General features: G+C 35.1%; 1 protein-coding gene across 2 annotated transcripts; it reads right to left on the bottom strand.

Annotated features, from left to right (window-relative positions):
* Positions 1-1,127: 1,127 nt before the first annotated feature.
* On the bottom strand, positions 1,128-17,566 carry LOC129254082 (N-acetylgalactosamine-6-sulfatase-like). 2 transcript variants are annotated; one of them, XM_054892538.2, is made up of 10 exons: positions 17,354-17,566; positions 13,919-14,042; positions 13,084-13,261; positions 12,118-12,328; positions 11,079-11,343; positions 6,824-6,927; positions 5,685-5,927; positions 4,076-4,197; positions 3,485-3,602; positions 1,128-2,888 (listed from the first exon to the last, which is right to left on the bottom strand). In XM_054892538.2, the coding sequence occupies exons 1-10, from the start codon at positions 17,483-17,485 to the stop codon at positions 2,802-2,804; spliced, it is 1,584 nt and encodes a 527-aa protein (XP_054748513.2). In that variant the 5' UTR covers positions 17,486-17,566; the 3' UTR covers positions 1,128-2,801. The 2 variants fall into 2 exon arrangements, with proteins under 2 accessions (XP_054748513.2, XP_054748514.2); XM_054892539.2 differs by lacking the exon at positions 11,079-11,343 and adding an exon at positions 8,424-8,685 and having other exon boundaries at positions 17,354-17,562.
* Between the last annotated feature and the right edge of the window lie 1,459 nt (positions 17,567-19,025).

The raw sequence follows: 19,025 nt of genomic DNA, 5'->3' as shown, positions 1-19,025 counted from the left end.
AACTCTCCTGAATAAAACACACTATTAAACTTTCAATTGGAGAGGAACAAATAAGTTTTCAGTTGGGACTTGAATGTTTTTATTGATGAAATTTGGCATACCGGTAACTGGATAGGCAGTTGATTCCATAGCTTTGGTCCTATAACAGAGAAAGCACTGTCCCCCCCCCCCCCCCCCATCGTTGTTTTACTCTGGGTGTCTGGAGCAATAGTGCATCGGATGATGAGAGACTATCTATAGGCTGATATTTTTTAGATAGAGCTGTGCAGATATGTGGCGGAGAGAGAATAAACTGAATGATGTATTTAATAGTAAAAGAATTTTGAAGGTGATTCTTTTTCAACAGGCAGCCAATGTAAGGACTGGAGAATTAGAAAGATGAAGTCATTTTTTAGTGTACGGAGACAGGCAGCAGAATTTTGTAGACGAAGTTTTGTCACATTTTTTGTGGGAGGTTACAGAACAAGGAGTTTGAGGAATCTAAATGGGAGGAAATCAAAGCATGGATAAGTATCTCGGCTGCAAGTTTAGACAATGACTTTCTGATAAAACTCAAATTACTTTAATTGATATCAGACATTCTGTTGGACTTGAGTGAGATGATTGCAAATATATAATTTCTTGATCAAATATAACCCCAAGATTATGGGCTGTTTTAGACAGAGTGATACAAGTGTCGCCAGTATGGACATGACATGACCGATAGTCGATTTTTGTAAGCATAAACTTTGATCCTAGTAATAAGAATTCAGATTTATCATCTTTCGGTGTCAGGCAATTAGATACTTGAGTCCTCTTCAAGGGCTGGACCAATAGTGGCCCTTCTCACAAGGTCAAATTTTCTCATAATTATAGGCCCAATTGTTATTAACCGCAACTTAGTCAAATGTGACTCAGTTTTTTTTATTCCACTCTCAGCTTGTTCATTCACTTCTCAAGTTCTCGTACCACTCCTTTCTTTCTCTCTCTCTCTCCAGCTCTCTCCCTCTTTATCACTACTCTCCATATTCATTTCTCCCCACTTCTATCTCATTTCTTGCACTATCACTGTCTCCTTACTTTTCACTGAAAGTCATCCAAGACAACTGCAAATAACAATTTTAAGATTCTTGTTTTTTTTTTTTTTTCATTTATTATAAATTTTGAAAAGAAGCACTTTTGGAATTAGATGTATGAGTCACTCGGTGATTATACATACAAAATTTATAAATGATTGTATTAAAGTAATACAATTAGTCGATTTGTAAATTGTTTCAGACACAGATCTTGGGGTAAGCACACAGCCCCACCCTCTCAGAATAATTATTTGCCATGTCCGCATTCATTCAAATTGCTGGAAAACATTTCCTGCAAGTTTTACATTCGAGCAAATAAGAAATATTCTCTATAAAATCCAATATTCAACTATCAGTTCAATAAATTCCAATATGACAATAGAATTATAGAAAAATAAGTACATATGTACAATTCTTTCACTTCATTTCCTTTTCCTCTAAGTAATGAGAACTGAAGAGCCTCTTATAAAGGGAAATCATAGGAATAAATAAGCTTAGGAATAAACTACCACAATTTATACGAATATATCCTTGTCTAATATTTCATATTACATAAAAATATATGCAATTACATATTTAAAATTGAATGATATACAAACAATGGTGCATGTTCGCTTGTGCATTCGCAGACCAAAGTAATTTAAGTCTGGTAATCATTTGGGCGAAATCAGGTGATATTGCAAAAACCCATTTAGATAGAACCATCAACCTGCAGCGATCATGGCTTTTTCTCTCATTATTTACATGTATAACACTAGGTTCAAAGATATTAGATAACGAAAAATAGAAAGAAAAAATACTACAGTAGCTTCAAAATTTCAGATATATTTTTCCCATAGTAGTGCACTCAATTCCTAGCTGAAAATGAATACAGCAAGTCAGTGAAATCAAGAGAAAATTCAAAAATTTTCATTCTAATTTTTGTTTGCAAATCCAAATCTGCCATCAAATATTCATTAATTTTTAAATTCGTTTTCAAAATTTTACTGCTCCATTTCTATATATATGATATATATATAATTTTTCTGCTGATCAATTTCAGGTTGATGTTAGAATGAACTTCACATAGCATATCCAATTTGAGCTCTTCTGAAACACATGATGAAAGCGCATATAACAGTACTTCCTAAAAGTAACATGATACATGTAATAACGAGTGACAACAAGTAACAACTCTGATATAAAGAAAACAATCATACAAATGTTTTCCCAATAAAAAGGTTAAATTTCAGGTATCTGCTCTTTAACAACATACTGCTTAAAGTCTTGATAACAAAAGATATTGCAAGAATAATTTCGGGCCAAGTGAGCATTTAATGCTCAATTTCCACAATGCAGTAATGTAATGACAATACCATTCACTAATGATGCACTAATACTATATGGAATCCTAGGCCTTTGACCTTTGGAAAAACAAAGTGTACTCTGCATTATACAGTATTTTGTAATACCCCCTAATCTAATTTAGTACAAGATAGACCATGCACTATTATTAAATCACAATGCAAAGTGGTGATCAAAATAAGGCCTTTATCATAAAGACTTTGGCTCAATTAGAATGTATCTCGATGATGGAATGACCAAAAGTATAACTGTGTCATCTAAAACAGAGATCTGAGTATAGTTCTCAAGCATTGAAATACACTCTTTCATAATGTGTACAATGTTTAGATGACATGACATTGTTGGCTTTCCATAGATGGCACACTACTAAGAGGAGGGCCGCAGTGGATGGAAGGCTAATAATCAATGAGGCCAATAACATTTATGTGGGTCGGACGCAGGCCCTTTTAGACACTTATTCAGTTTCTCACAACCTGGAGGAGACCAGTTCTGTCAGACAAAAAAAAATGAGAAAGGAAAAGAATACAATAGTAAAATCAAAAATATAAAGAGAAAAAATGAAGTTATTACGTTAGTAATACGCAGCAGCAATGCCGTCACTGATACTGTGCAATTTAAGTATAAAGGACAATATTTGTTATAGTTGGCACTACCTGTGCCTATGATAGGGGAACTGAAACTGATTCAGCATTGCCAATAGCTTTCTCCTAAACCAACTGGATATTTGTTCCAGGACCACTACACCTTAGATCCTCCTTACATGCTAATAGGGCTGTCGATTCTCAATATGCAAAAGTTTTGACTCTACTCTAGCGAGAACCAACAGTCAAAATCCTATTCAAGGAACAATTTTTTAATGTATTTCGCTATAACATTGCCTGGATGAAAAAATAATAAGGAGGGATCAATGCCTCGTGAAGCAATGGAGGCTTCAGTCCCATGCCTTGGTGATAACCAAAGATAATATCAGAACAGTCGACAGTTAATTTATCAGCAAACTTTGAGACCATATATTCATTAAATTAAGCACATTTTAAAATGATATTCATCAAACTTTGAAAGATGTCATTCTTTTCTATACGTACCATGACAGCATTATCACACATGTTGAGCTGAGGTGTACCAGGGATAAGGTTGGTCTTGTGATCTTCAACTATCTGCCTGATCTGAGGCATCACTGCCTTATACTCTGCTGCTGTGTCCCTGAGAGAAAAAAAATATGTATCAAGATGTTTGATTCCTGAATAAAAAAGGGGCCAGCCCACTAGTCATATATCTGAAGGATCGTCAGGCATAACATGGCAATGGGTCCAATATTTATAATGCATGTACATTACTTGTTTACATTTAAAACTTGTATAGTGTTATAAATTATGCTTATAAACTTGTCAACATGTGATAGTGTATGAGATATATTTGAACATCAATAAATACCATTTTTCTAATTTCAAATTTGAATTGATTTTGAGTCACCTACACCATCTGCACTGGCAAAAATGTATTAAAGGAGAATAGAACTGTTGACCACTAGTGCAGTCATCTAAATTCTGGTGAAATACAGGGAAAATACAGCCAAAAATTTAAAAATTTTCATATGACCGGCTGCAGCATTTGAACCTTAGATCCAGATCATAGTGTTTTAAAGTTAAGCCAGATATGAGATTGAAAATACTTACTTGATGAGGTACTTTTCACCTGGGTCACGTCCAAGATGGAAGAGGAGCGGAGAGAGGGTGTGGTTGACCTGGTCATGGGTCATGACCCCTGTCACATTTTCGCCATGGCAGAAGTTCACTCCCTATATCACCATCAAGTTTCAAACAATAATAATATAGTAAAATATAATTTTGGCAAAGAATGAGTCATTCCAAAATATAAATCACAATTTTTTGCCAAAAATATTACATAACAATGCCTTTTAAAGGTGTCCCAATATCTGTGCCAAAGTTTGCTTTGACCAAACCTTTGATGGCCAAGTTTCAAAGTGGGGGTCAAATTTATCACCCATCCCCCCCCCCCCAAAAAAAAAAAAGGAATAAAGAATCCAAGTTAAAATAGGGTTAACACTTGTGTTAAAAACTAGTACTGAAACTATTCCTGGACTATCTTTATTACAAAGAAGTACTAATTGGATGCTGTAAATGGTCATACATAGTTCAAACATTCTGTTTTCCTCAAAGAGGAAATTCACCCTGACAAAAAGTTTGTAGTAAAAATACAACAACAACAAATAATTTAAAAATATTGGTGAAGGTTTGAGGAAAATCCATCAAAGATTAATAAATTTATTAGAATTTTTTTTTATTTTAGTTTTTTTATTTGTGATGTCATATACATGCAGCTGCCCCATATATTATGCAATATAAAATGCATAAATTTCAATTTTTAGTAGTTCATGATGACTAAATATTTTCTCCCTTCAGGAGCCGGGTGTGAAATAATTTGTCTGTTGCTAAAAACGAATTGAAGATGCAATAAAAATAAAACATTTTCAATTTTTTAGAAAAAAGTATTTCATTAATTTTTTCATATTCACAATACATGCATGAGGAAAAATCATCGTTAGAGATACACCCCAGTTTTGAAGCTGCTGTTTATCGTTTAACCCTGGCTCAGCGCTCAGGCTTGCCTACGGAGGTGAACGGTAACAAAAGAGGGATTAACCGCAGCCTGACTATCCAAGCAATCTCTTCTCATTGTCAATTTTATTCTCTTTAATATTTTCCTTATTTCTGGGTTGATTTTCTTCCTTCGAAATTGAAAATAACTTAAACTTGGATTTCTAAATACAACATGCCTTTGAAAACTTGATTAAATATCAAATGCAGCATTTTCATTCTGAAGGATCAACTACAGGCATAGCTGCTTTTATGTAATATCACAGCTGCTATTTACCGTTTAACCCTGGCTTGCCTGCGGCTGCCTGCAGAGGTGAAAAGTTAGATAAGAGGGATTAAATTGGTAATGCAGGATTGCAAAAGCTTTGAAATGAAATAACTTGGATCCTCTAACAAGGTTTTTGTAGTTAGTGTATAAAATCGCAGTTCAGGGTCTGAGCAGTGGTCGTCTCCCCAATGAGGGTTTGACGTAATGTGGGAGGCTGCTCTCATATGATGTCACAAATTAAAAAAATTGAATTCGAATAATTTTTAAAAATCTTTCATGGATTTCCTTTAAAATGTCACCAATATTGTTCGTTAATTTTCTGTTAATTTTCGATTGACTTTTTTTCAGGGTGAACTTCCCCTTTAAATTGTAATCCATGGTACATTCTACTTCACTCACGCTCATAAATTCCTGTATGGAGTTGGTCCATGTCCAATAGTGTGCCTTATACAGCCCATGCCTGACCGCCATCATCTCGTTACCACGGTAATAGAACATCGTCTTGTTGGCATCCAGCGTCCCACTGAGCAGGGCCGGTAATAAGTTCTCCCCATCAATAAAGCGATCACTGGGAGGATCGATACCAGCCAGACTCAGCGCGGTGGTGAAAATATCCATGACACTGCCAATTTGATGAGTAACCTGTAAGAAAGAAGAAGAAGAATCTGATTGTCTCTTTGACTCACAACCAATGGTGTTGCACAGATGCAAGCTGAGGTATTCAACCATGCTAAACCTTGTACTTCATGCAGTAGTTTTTATTACGGTAGAGTATAGGTGAAAAAAAATCCCTGTAGTGTGATTAGTTAAAAGTAAAATTGATGTTTAAATTCATTTTTTTATATAAGTCAGATAACAGAAATTGACAAGAACACAGATAGAAATGTACATGAATTGGTTATGATGATAATAATAATAATAATAATAGGCATTTATATAGCGCCATCTATCTAGAAATATTCTATTCCGAGGCGCGTTGTTATTATTATTACCCCGGCTTTAGCTCGAGCTGCCTTTCAGCGCTCATGCATTCAAGGAATTAATCCTGCCGGGTACCCATTCACCTCACCTGGGTTGAGTGCAGCACTATGTGGAAAAATTTCTTGCTGAAGGAAATTACGCCATGGCTGGGATTTAAACCCACGACCCTCTGTTTCAAAGTCAGAAGACTAATCCACTGGGCCACAACGCTCCACAGATGCAGATGAATCATTTAGATACTGGAATATATTTACATCTGCTTTTACATCTTAAAGGAAACTCCAATTTAGAAGGCTCCAAAACATATATATGTGCAATTCTGGGTGAAATGTTTGCCCAGTCTTCAAAACTTATAATTGAGCACTTTGTAATTGCTCAAGGAAATCATGAATTACTTTTGGTGGCTTGATGATAAAATTAAAATGGCAGTTCTTCCTAGAAACTCCCATTAATCAATGAAGCATCCATTTTTCCCCCCTGATAGTGGTGCAGTAAAATATATGGATAACAAAGTTACAATCTTAATGCCTCACAAGGATATAATAATCCAAACTTACCCCTCCTGGTTTGATGTGCGTCGGCCACCAGGCTATAGTTGGTTCTCTCATACCACCTTCATAGGTAGTCTCTTTACCACACAAGAATGGCCCATTGATGCCACCTTTAGAGAGAGAGAGAGACAGGGAGATAGACAGATGATTCAGGATAGATCTTCGTGCATAATATCAACCTGCATTATCTTTATGTAATTATTTCTTGTAGAATACCGGTATGTATTCTCTTGGTATTGAATTTGAGGTTAACCAACATTTTTTGAAGTTACATAACTTCATATTTTGTAATTTCATTAGTTTTCTGTAAGAGTGTAAAATAGTATCTTCTGAATGGTGTGCTATTTTTCTACAAGTTTCATTTTGTAAAGAACTAAAAAATTGGCTTTTCTATAGCTTTCTTCTGTTTTTTATCTTTGGTGGGAATGGGGAATCACATTTAGCCTTTGGGCAAGGCATGCTTGGTTTCCTTTTCTAGACAGAGTAAGTATATTTTAGCTTACAAAGTCCTCCACAATCTAAAAATATGTTAATTCCACGATTTGCAATATGTCTTTGATGGTGTTCAAAAAGGAGAGAAAATGAGATAGAAAAAGCAGTGTTCATTCAATTTGAATTTAAACAAAAATAGAAGTACTCCTGTAGTATTTGGCAAAGTGCAATTCTAACATACACGTAGCAAGATGTGCAGTTGCCATCATATTAATATTGCCAATGGGGTCACAAGAGCACAATTTTTTCTGACATGAGGTTAAGAATTAAAAATGTAAATTTATAAAAAGGGTAAGAAATGTTAAAATAGAAAGAATTAGAGTGTGAAGAGAGATACATAATAGATAGACAGGTATATGACAAAGGACAAGCAAAGGCATGGACATAAACTCATTAAACTCATGATATAGAGGAAGGAAATTAGTAAAATGTCAATCCACCATTACAAGTTTATTTGAATGAGTCAAGTTAGTCAAAAAAACATAGCAAAGAAATTTCTATAAAATGTTAGATGATACTTTAGTTTAAGTCATATTATTAACACTTTACCAAAGCTATAACCTGGCTTTAGGCATTAAGATATGATCACACATTAATGTATACTGTTAAGATAATATGATTTCTTTGAATGAGAATCACTTCAATGAATGTTTTAAAAATACAAGAGCTACTGAAACTATCAGCATTATATATATATTAAAAAAAGGTCTTACAGAAAGTCTGGTTTCTTTTGTTGAGTCAAATCTCATGATTGCACATTTTGGATAGGAGGTGGTAGAAAAGTTCTACTTCAAGAAATGTCAGTTTATTTTTTTATAACTGAAGCTTAAAATTAGCACTTTTGATTATTACAAAAAAAACTTCCCTGCCAACTCATTGTGGGTTTTATACTGTGTGGTCACCAATGTAAAGACATGTCTTTTTAAGGGGTATATTAATGTTGCAGAAGGACTTGTCCAATGAACCATATGATATAAAGTCAAGCGATACTTCAAGACAAACACCAGGCAATATTCTCAATAGTACAAGCAGGAAAAAGGAGGCATATTTGCTAAAACAGTGATAAGCATGCAACATCACTTTATGCTTCACAATATTCATTAATTTATGTTACCATTATTGTCGTTAAGAGGGGCACCATTATCAGAGGTGAAAATCACGAAAGTGTCATCATCAATCCCGTGCTCCTTCAGCGATCCAAGAATAGCCCCGACACCGGAGTCCAGTTCCCGAACGGCATCTCCGTAAAGTCCACGCTGGCTTGTGCCTAGGAATTTTGGGGATGCATAGTGGGGTTCGTGGGTGGCATCGGCGGCCCAGTATAGGAAAAAAGGAGCTTTGGAGGCCACATTCTTGTCAATGAAAGTCAAAGCTTCCTGTGGAATGTATAATAGATATGGAAGAATAACGATAATCAAAGGGGAATGAAACCTTTGGAACAAATAGGCTTGTGTCAAAACAGAAAAATCAAAGAATAAGAACAAAGAAAGTTTTAGAAAAATTGGACAAATAATGAGAAAGTTATGAGCATTTGAATATTGCAATCACTAATGCTACATGGAGATCCTCCCATTGGCAATGCAACAAGGATGTGTGATGTCACATGTGAACAACTTTCCCTTTGATGGACTATAAAATACCCCCAAAATGTCTCTTTTTGGTTTTTCTTAAGGTGACACAAACTCTGTATCCATGATGTATTTTTTTTTAATCTGTATTACATGCCCTCCTTTAGAAAGAACACATGATCTACTGATAGATGTGATAAAAGAGGCAGTTTAAGTGAAATATGTTCTAAAGTAATGGGGAGAGTTGTTCACAAGTGACATCACACATCTATGTTGCATTGCTAATGTGAGGATCTCCATTGCATTAATGATCACTATTCAAATGCTCATAACTTTCTAATTATTTGTCCGATTTTTCTCAAACTTTCGTTGACCTGTTTCTTTGATTTTTCTGTTTTCACACAAGCTATCTCATTCCAAAGGTTTCGTTCTCCTTTAACTACTAACAGAGTAAACCGGGCCACTTCCGAAATGACTGCACCAGATCAACCATCCATGTCCTCCCTGTTATCATAACAAGTATGTCAAGTCACAGATGCAATATTCGCAGGGGATTCCAGGACATAATTGAGCTCCAATGACAATCGCTTCCATGGAAACATGAAGTTGAAAGATGCAAGGGAACATTGTGAGCATATAATTTAGAAAATTTATAAGAAATTAAAGATAGAGTATGTGTACGAATAACAGAATAACCACTAATAAAACACTGAAGCCAACTACAAAAATAGTGTTTTATGCAGAAACTTTCAAACCAATGTTTGTCACATCGTCATTCACCAGGGACACATATCATGATATACAAGCAGACAAGGAATCAAGGTTATTAATATATCAACTCAGTGACTGGTTGATTCCGGTAACCTCTATGACTTTCTTGAAAAAAGAAAAGATCTAACAGAGAGAAAAGGCAATGTTGGATCTTAGACAGTTTTAGACACTAACCAAGCAAGGGTCCCTGAGATAGAGAGACAATGACATCCAAAACAAAGACTGGGACAGAGACGTTTGTGTCCTAAATCAGCCAAGACCGAGCAAGACAAGGCAAGAGACAAGCATTCACTGTCTCGAGACCAAGACAAGTCTCAAGTCACCCAACACCTACAGATTGAAACAAAGCAGTGAGGTTAACTCCTCAAAATTCAGATTTTTTTTTCCAGTGTCTCACTGTAGTATCAGCCTCAAAAACACAAGACATATCCCACTGATGCTTAGACTAAAAAAAGAGACAGACGGCTGGACGGACAGACAACCTGTAGACATAATGACACACAATCACTGTCTTAAGACATGTTTTGAGACATCCAACACTAGAAAATGTGCTCACATACATGTAGTCTATCTGTGAATGTTCTTCTGGATAAAAGAAAAACAGAAAATCATCACCTAAGCTGCCATGATTGAACACCAGCTATGTCAATAAGCAAAATGAAAAAGATATCTAGAAATACAATAAACTCTCCCAGGATGGAGGCAACATATGCCCTTACCTAGACAGATACATGGTTTACCATGAAGCTTCCGCATAATTGATTAACTTTAGAATTTAGGTGTCCATGTAGTCATGATCTAGTGGGTTTGTGTTTATGGCTGAAGTCCCCCTGCAACTTACAATTGGGATGTAATATTTTTAAGGGCAATCAGTATAAAGGTGGAATTATACAATACCTTGTATGACACAAAGTGGACTATAAACATTACACATTGGACCCATTATTAGTATTACAATTCTAAGATAAAGTTACATAATTCAAAGAAAAGAGAATTGCCAAAGAAGCAAAGGAAAGGTGTGAGAATGGAGTGTGCACCAAGGTATATAGTGATAGTTATTTCAAAGAATTATTTTCTTTAAAAAAATAATAAGAAGGGTTTTGTTTTTAAAGAATCAAGTAACACCCAAATATTATGATTTAACAATGTCAATATTGAAGGAAATGTGACGTAGTTGGAGTGATTCCTTGAATGGTATGGGCTATATTATTAGGAGCCTAAATCAGGGATATTTTGGAGAACCTTAAGCATCAACTATACGAATATCCAATATTGGTATTAGTGCACAATGTACAGAGGTTAAACAGTGATTTATGATTCACGTGACGAAAAAATATACAGTCCGTGCTTAAACATCATCCCACAGTGATAGACAATACCAACGGGCAACAGCCCTTGTGCATCCGAGTATTACCACATCACATGCTCACCACTTTCTCGAGCATACACAGCGCCACCATTGTCAGACGTGAACAGGACAAAGGTACTGTTAGCTATCCCAAGCTCTTGGACTTTATCCAGAATTTGGCCTACACCGTAGTCCAACTCCATCACGGCATCCCCATATAATCCTCTCTGACTACGCCCCAGGAAAGACTTGGAGGCATAAAGGGGTTCGTGGGTGGCGTCAGGGGTCCAGTAGAGAAAGAATGGTTGCCTTGCCGCCACAGACTGTTCTACAAAGCTGACTCCTTCCTGTATGCACGGTTGGCAAACAGAGCTTGAAATAGAATGCCTATGTTGACGTGACTTATTATTTTAATATACAACTCAATGTCAATATAATTGTTTCTCATTATCAATTATTTTTTTTCAATGATATTTAAGGTATGTTACTCATGTGGACTGTCTACATGATTAAAACAAAATCAAGAGGTCTGAACGGTTGTCAGAGATTCATCTTCTGATACGAAAAAAACTTCTTAGTCGAGCTCATATTATCTAACTCTTCTTAACCTATTTGATGTCAAAATGGAATCTTCCTTTAAATATTAGATATCAATGCATCTTCTGAAATATAATAAATCTGAAGTTAAAAGTCATCGCCATTATCACTGCTATCATTTTCATTGCCTTACTTTTCCTCATTGTCCTCGTCATTCTCATCATCTTCATTATTTATATAATGAAATTATTTTTCATTCAAAGAATATATCAATTTTGCATTATAAATTATAAATTTCATGAGCATACAATTGGGCTTTCATTTTTTTTCAAGCAATTTGTTTATGAGGGCTATCCTTCTCCTCAATATCTGTGAATGTTATAATGTTAAAACAAAGAATTGAGACTGAAATTTGTTTCTGAAGACATCATCTCAGACATTTCTATGGCATTTTCTTCTTCTTACTTATTTCATTCTTCTTTCTTTCATTGTGCCTCGAGCTCTCTGTACTGTGGATATCATTATCATTATTATTATTATCATTATTATTAATATCAGCATGGAACTTGTGCCCCAATATTTACCTGGATATAAAGCTGTGTAAGATTAGATTCTCCCGTTTTCCTATCAATGGCAAACTCCTCGTAATACCTTCCAGCCATCTCAGTGTCTTGATATACTGGCATGTTGGGAGTGTTCTTGTCGTTGTAAGGTCCAAAATGGCAGTTGGGTGATCCGAACCATTCATCGAATCCATGTTTTAAAGGATGGAACTGAGGCTGATGTCCAAGATGCCTGGAATGGACATAGATCAAGAAAATTGAATGGTTTGAATGAAGATGATACAATTACAACAGTAACAATAATACGAGGCCGCCATCATCACCACGCCTAATCGCTCATGATGGCGGTCTCCTGCATTCTTTTAATTTGTCATTTTGTAAATTGTATAATACATCTTGTTGATATTTATTTTCATTGCTTATATTACAGCTATTATTATTTTGGTATATATTACCTTTGTATATTTTATATTTTAAAATTCTGATACTGATGTGAATGTAGAAATAAGATAAAATGAAATAAAATAATATAGCAATAGCAATGGATGATTAGTTTTGAGTACACAAACTTCACTTTGATAGTACCATTAGTGCCATGTACATGTATGTTGCACGATTTTGCTTCATGGCTGTAAATTCAAGAAGAAATTTATTTATCAATATCATGTCATAATAAAACATAAGGGAATTCATGGATTATCTAGTGCTTTATAGAGTAATTCCAAATTGTAAAGTAGGAAATAGATATGGTAACTTTTATTTCATTTATTCATTTCCATCAAATATCAGTAAAATTATTCAGATAGAGGAGACAGAAAGAAAAACGAAAGAGCTTAATAAGAGCTGCCACCTTGCCAGTTCCTTTTGTAATTGAAACCAACTTGAATTTCCAATTCAGATTCAGTATCCTTGGTAAATCTAACGCCAAATAATAGAATTTCTTTCAAGATTATCGCTTCAGCCTGCTGAAAAAAACATGTGACATACCACTTCCCAACAATTTTGTTCCTGTAACCAGCTTTCTGCAGCAGCTCTGGAAGTAGTATTTCATCGTCTTGTATGCCTCCTACGATGATCTGAGGGGTGTAGCCATTACGAGCATGTTCATTGGTTGTGTAGAACCCATTGCGAATAGGTAGTCTTCCAGTCAGCAATGCTGCTCTTGCTGATAGAAAATGAAATATAGATTTTAAAAAGAATGTTTATTTTTAAAAATTACATAGTATTTTCAGATATTTTAAATTGTTCTAATATTATACTGATATACTGACTCTACATCATAACAAATAGAATTGCACGGGTATAAAAACAGCCATTTCTATTAAAATAATTAATTACATTTAAGACTAATGGTGTAATACATTATCATAAATAGTAAATATCTAAAAGCATGCAGCACTGACATTGGAAAACTGGAAATGTAAGAGAATATGAAGAGACCATTTCACATGGATACATTAATGATATAGTTTATAGATTAGATGCAATACCTCTAGGCTTCCTATCAGTCACCTAATTCTTAGAAATTACGAATTTCAAAAGCTCAATAATATATTTCCTTCAGGTTCAGAGAATAAAAAGCAAGATTTCAGTAGCTTATAACAGTAATTGCAAGCAGCCACTGATAACAATTACGTATAAAACAAAATGAATCAAATATGGTCAAAGCAAGGCCCCATTTCATGAAATTTGTCATCAATGATAAACAATAAAATCTTTTACAAATTTGCTATTGGCCAATCAATGGCATATCAGCATCTTGTGACTTGGAATGGATGGTTTTATCTTGAAACAATGTCCTGAATCATTATACTATTCTTACATGGGGAGCATAGAGGATTCCCCGAGTAGAAGTCTGGTAGAAGAATGCCTTCTGCTGCCATCTGATCCAAGTTTGGAGTTTCTTTCGCTGGGTTGCCATAGACACCAAGATCTCCCCATCCCATCTGGTAAATATTTCAAAGATATTAATTTTTCAACATAAAAACCCTATACAGTGCATCCCACAAAAAACGAAACCGAGATTTATCGATGATTTATCATAACTTAATCGCAAATACAATAGACAAATGACCTACCATTTTAAAGCTTAGAATCTCCTCTTTCATCTAAAATTAATTAGATTATTTCTCATTCACGCATGAGTGAGCAAAAACAATTTGAAAAGGGGATACCAAAAAGTCACTTGGCGGGCCGTATCTGGGTTTTAAAAAGAAAACCACATTTTAAGAAAGTTCAATATCTGCTCTTTAATTCGATACCTATATTACAGAAAATGGTCAAGAAATAACAAAGTTCTGGTTATTTGAAATAAGGCTTGAATTTCAATAATTTCATAAAATGAAGAGGTTTTACAGGCTAGCGTTCAAACTCACTCGACACTCCGTTTTGTTGACGCTCAGCCATGCATTAAGTCTTTTGTTACCGTGTGATAGCTTCAGTGGGAAACCGGTGAAAACACGTTTATTTAATGAAATTATGGAAATACAAGCATTGTTTCGAGGGATCATAACTTTTTTACTACTTGACCATTTTCTGTGATTTAGGTATCAAAGAAAAGAGAAGATATTGAACTTTTTAGTCATGTGATTTTCTTTTTGAAATTCAGATACCCCCCCGCCAAATGAGTTTTTGGCATCCTTTCTTCGAATTGTTTTTGCTCAATCATGCGTGAATGAGGAATAATCTAAGTAATACCAGATGAAAGAGGAGATTCTAAGCTTTACATTGGTAGGTCATTTGTCTATTTTATTTATGATTAAGTTATGATAAATCATCGCTAAATCTCGGTTTCGTTTTTTCTGGGACGCACTGTAGAGGCAAATAGTAACAAAATCAAATACTTTATCAAATTTATATCATTTTCAATTGTTGCCTACATGTATAGAGGCATGTACAGCTTGGGGCATTTCATGAAACAAATAGTGCATGATTTTCACTAACTTCTGTGATAAGCTACTAAATCCTTACTTTGATTGGCTGAGAGCAAATTCGTCAGTGAAAATCACTGAATATTTGTTTCATGAAATACCCCCCAGCTTTATAGGCCTCTACAGTCAAAAATAGAAAATTATATTGATTTTATTGTTGTTTTCTCAATTTCTTATTGTGTAGACATGCACATCTACATGCAGTATTTAAATATTATTTAAATAAATCTGAATTGTTAACATAATCTAGGATGGATTATCATACATGACTTATATTGGACAAGTCAACCCCAACAAAGAGTTGATTTAAATAAAAAGAGAAAAATCAAACAAGCATAACACTGAAAATTTCATCAAAATCGGATGTAAAATAAGAAAGACATTTTAAAGTTTTGTTTAATTTCCCAAACAGTTATATGCACATCCTGGTCAGTATGCAAATGAGGAGACTGATGACGTCATCCGCTCACTATTTCTTCTGTATTTTATTATATGAAATATCAAATATTCTAATTTTCTTCTCATTGTCGAATGGAACAAAGAAAAAATTCCTCCCTGAACATGTGGAATTAGCATTTACTAAATGGTTCAGTCAAGTAGGCCTGCATCGTCAAATCTGTAAAAAATGAAATATTGTGTAATTCAAATAGAAAACAAAAGAAAAAGTAAGTGGGAGACATCGTCGACTGTCTTATTTGCATGTCACAGAGTTGTGTAACTGTTTTGGGAAAAATAAGCAAAACTTTAAAAATGTCATAACTTTATTTCACATCCGATTTCAATGTAATTTTCAGCATTATGCTAGTTTGATTTTTCTCTATTTATTCATCATATTAACATTTTTCTGGGGTAGACTTTACCTTTACATATTTTATATATAGATATCTTTCAAATCCTTTTATGAATCAATTTGAATAAATTTAGCAAAATACTGTCACGACCAATGTAAATTCTTCTAAAATCATACAATTAAAACCTGGCAATTTTTTTTAATAAATAAAGCAATTCATGAAAATATGACAGAATGTACGTATACAACATGAAAAGGGGTAGTATCACTCATATGACATAAGATTATTAAGAATATAAACACGCAATCAAGAATTATACATAATAAACATTGGAGTACATGGACATGACCTAGCAGGGAGAAGAAACCAAAGGGCAGTCCTAAAAAAAAAAAAACTTGTCCTTGCCTAATAATTACATTGTTGAAAAAGTTATTTGCAAGAAGTGTGTACTATTTCATATAAGTCATTTTCAGCAATTATGTATATCATTAATATCTCCAACAATCATAAATGTAACTTCTCTTTATGCTCTCCAATTGTCATATATATATGACAATGAAGCCATGTACACAAATACATGGGACAGCCAGAAGAGGAGGTAAACTGTAAACTGACATTTTTTATTATGATTATCAAATTAAAACAGAAAAAGTCTAACTTCTAGCAAGCAGATAAACAACTGAATATGTCTTTTCAGAGGATCCCTTTTTTAATTATCTTTTTTTGCTTGTCATGGAAGCCAGTTGAGCAAATGTGGGCCAACCGCTATCATCATGGCTATGCAAGATGCAGAGACAACAACTGAAACACTAAAGGCTTAAAAGCATTCATCTTAATTTCTCATATCTGTTTGGCCCATCATGCCCATTGCATAACTGCTTTCCATGACAATTAAAAAGAAGGCAAGGCAACCATTGAGAGGTGGCCTTGCACTTTTTGCCTTTTCTTATTAAACTGAAAGTTAGACTCACTGGTTTCAAGTTCAAAAACAAATTATAGAGGAAAAGGGAAAGCAAATTACTAATTAGCAAGGCAACAATAGTACTAAAAACTGACTAGTTCGCCTATTCAAAATAACAATGACATTGGGAAATTTCTGTTTGCAAAAATTTTTTACTTTTGTTTTCATTGAGAAGATAAAAATTTGTGGCACCAAATTTTGTGAAGTCCGAATTTTCACTCTGAGACTGTAGTCTTTGAGACTCAGATTTTGAATATCAAAACGTTGATTGGCCATTGCCTTGGCATTGGGCAGCCAGAAAATGCATTCTTAAAATTGATGGTACCATGGGCCGGCAGAATTCCAGGCATCATTTAAATGTCGCAATGGGCTCTGTGTGTTTAAAACTTTAAATTGAAAGAGATGAGATATGCCCGCGCCGCGCCAATATGTACCGGTATCGGCCATCGCGCCGCCGCGCCTGGAGTTCCGCCTGTCGCTGCGGTGCGGCAGAAGCCCAAGCTGAGCCTGAGCCGTGCGCGATCAGGGACTCGACTGGTCTGTCCCTGTGTCCTGCACTGAACTGCCAAACTTACATCATCCATGAGCATGACAATTATATTTGGACGAGTTCCACTAACAACTTTCTCCGTTGAAATCATGAGAATGATTAAAAAGAAACGTCTCAGATGCCATATTCTTGGTTTTCCTTCCATTGCGGATTTCATGCATCAGCTTTTCTTATGCGGGTAATTAATGATTAATCATGTAAGGTCAGGTGATCTCGTCTTATTTTGCTAGTCTTAATTACATAATATAGTTCCATTTATTATAATATAATGAATATAAAAATCAGTGGCGTAACAGGCAGGGGGGCAGCCCCCCTTGTGGATTTCACCGGGAAAATAAAAATAAAAACGGGGAAAAAAGGGGGAAAGAGAGAAAGGGAAGGAAACAAAGAAAAAGAGGAAAGGGAAAGGGGAAAGGTAAAAGGTAAAAATGAAAAGAAAGGGAAAGAAAGACAGAACAAATAGGGAAAATGGAAGGAACTAGCGGGAAAAGGAAAGAAGACCACGTGAGAAAGTACAAATATCCTGAAATACTAATACATTAGCATGATTAGCAAGAGAGGGATATGATATGACTCAATGGCACGGGCAAGAATGGCGGGAAAATGGGAGAAAGAAACGGGAAATGAAGGTGTAGAACTGTAGAACCAAAAGCTTAATTGGAAAATCAAAATATAGAGAAAAGGGACGAGATAAAAAGAGAATAACTTAATAACAAGACCGGGTTGCCGAGGATTGAAAAATATAAAGATCGGGAAGAAAGGTGGATGGCGTCTAGCTATTATAAGCTTGCTAAATTTTATTCAATAATGGTCACAATCGGGACAAACAATCCCGGGAAAAATCCTTAGCCAAAGTAGGGTTAGCCAAGGGCTAGATATATCCCCCGATATCATGTCCTAAACCTAAGTAAAGCTTTGCGCTGGCTAGATTTACCGTAAAAAGCCTGTTTACTTTGGCTAAATTTCCAAAGCTACTATCAAATGAGTGATAATTTAATCATTTTTAAAGGCCAATTTTTTTCTGGCTCGCTTCGCTCACTACAAATTTATCCACATTTTGCTATGTTGTGCTGCCTCAAAATATTTAGTTTATTATCCGCAACTGCGTTGAAGTTAATATGTGTTGTGTATGTACCCGCGATTTGCCGATAAAACAGTGGCCATCTGCCTACAACGTTTAAAAATATAACGGGGTTCCGGGGGCTCCGCCCAAGACCAGTGGCGGCACCAAGGGGGAGGCACGGAAGGCATTTTCCCCCAGTGAGTTGGCCCCACCCCCGAAATTTTGAAAAATAAAAAAATGTATAGTAAATGTTGTCATAAGCATCCTACTAAAGCTGCAAAGTGCTCCAAAACAGCTTTTTCGTTCCTTAAATTTTGAAGATTTTCTCATCCATTCACTGTATAGCTCCCAATAATGTCACTAAATCTTTCAGGTCATTATATAAAATTCAAAATGTCGCCCGCGCTATATACGCCCGCGGTAGCTGTTGACTGAGATAAGTAAATTATCTGTTCAAATAGGGCTTTAAAATCCAATGTTCAAGTCAATATGGTTCTCGCGAATAGAATTTTCATTATTCGTTTTAGCGAGATACGCAACCTGCCTATACTCATAATTTTCATAAATAAAAAAAAATCAGCTCGCGCTATATACGCGTTCGCATTAAACGTTTGATTAGATAGCCATCCAGTTC

Source organism: Lytechinus pictus, chromosome 2 (genome assembly GCF_037042905.1).
Source record: "Lytechinus pictus isolate F3 Inbred chromosome 2, Lp3.0, whole genome shotgun sequence".
NCBI classification, from domain to species: Eukaryota; Metazoa; Echinodermata; class Echinoidea; order Temnopleuroida; family Toxopneustidae; genus Lytechinus; species Lytechinus pictus.
The sequence above is the reverse complement of the archived record's forward strand: the minus strand, read 5'-3'. Positions and strand labels throughout refer to the sequence as shown.

Bases quoted from the DNA above. Each gene is read 5' to 3' on its own strand.
- LOC129254082 (XM_054892538.2), bottom strand. From the start codon at position 17,485: ATGAAATCCGCAATGGAAGGAAAACCAAGAATATGGCATCTGAGACGT. The intron at 5,928-6,823 runs GTAAGTTTGGAT...TCTTTCTTACAG, and splicing joins CGCACATCAAACCAGGAGGG to GTTACTCATCAAATTGGCAG. The intron at 4,198-5,684 runs GTGAGTGAAGTA...ATGGTGATATAG, and splicing joins CCATACAGGAATTTATGAGC to GGAGTGAACTTCTGCCATGG.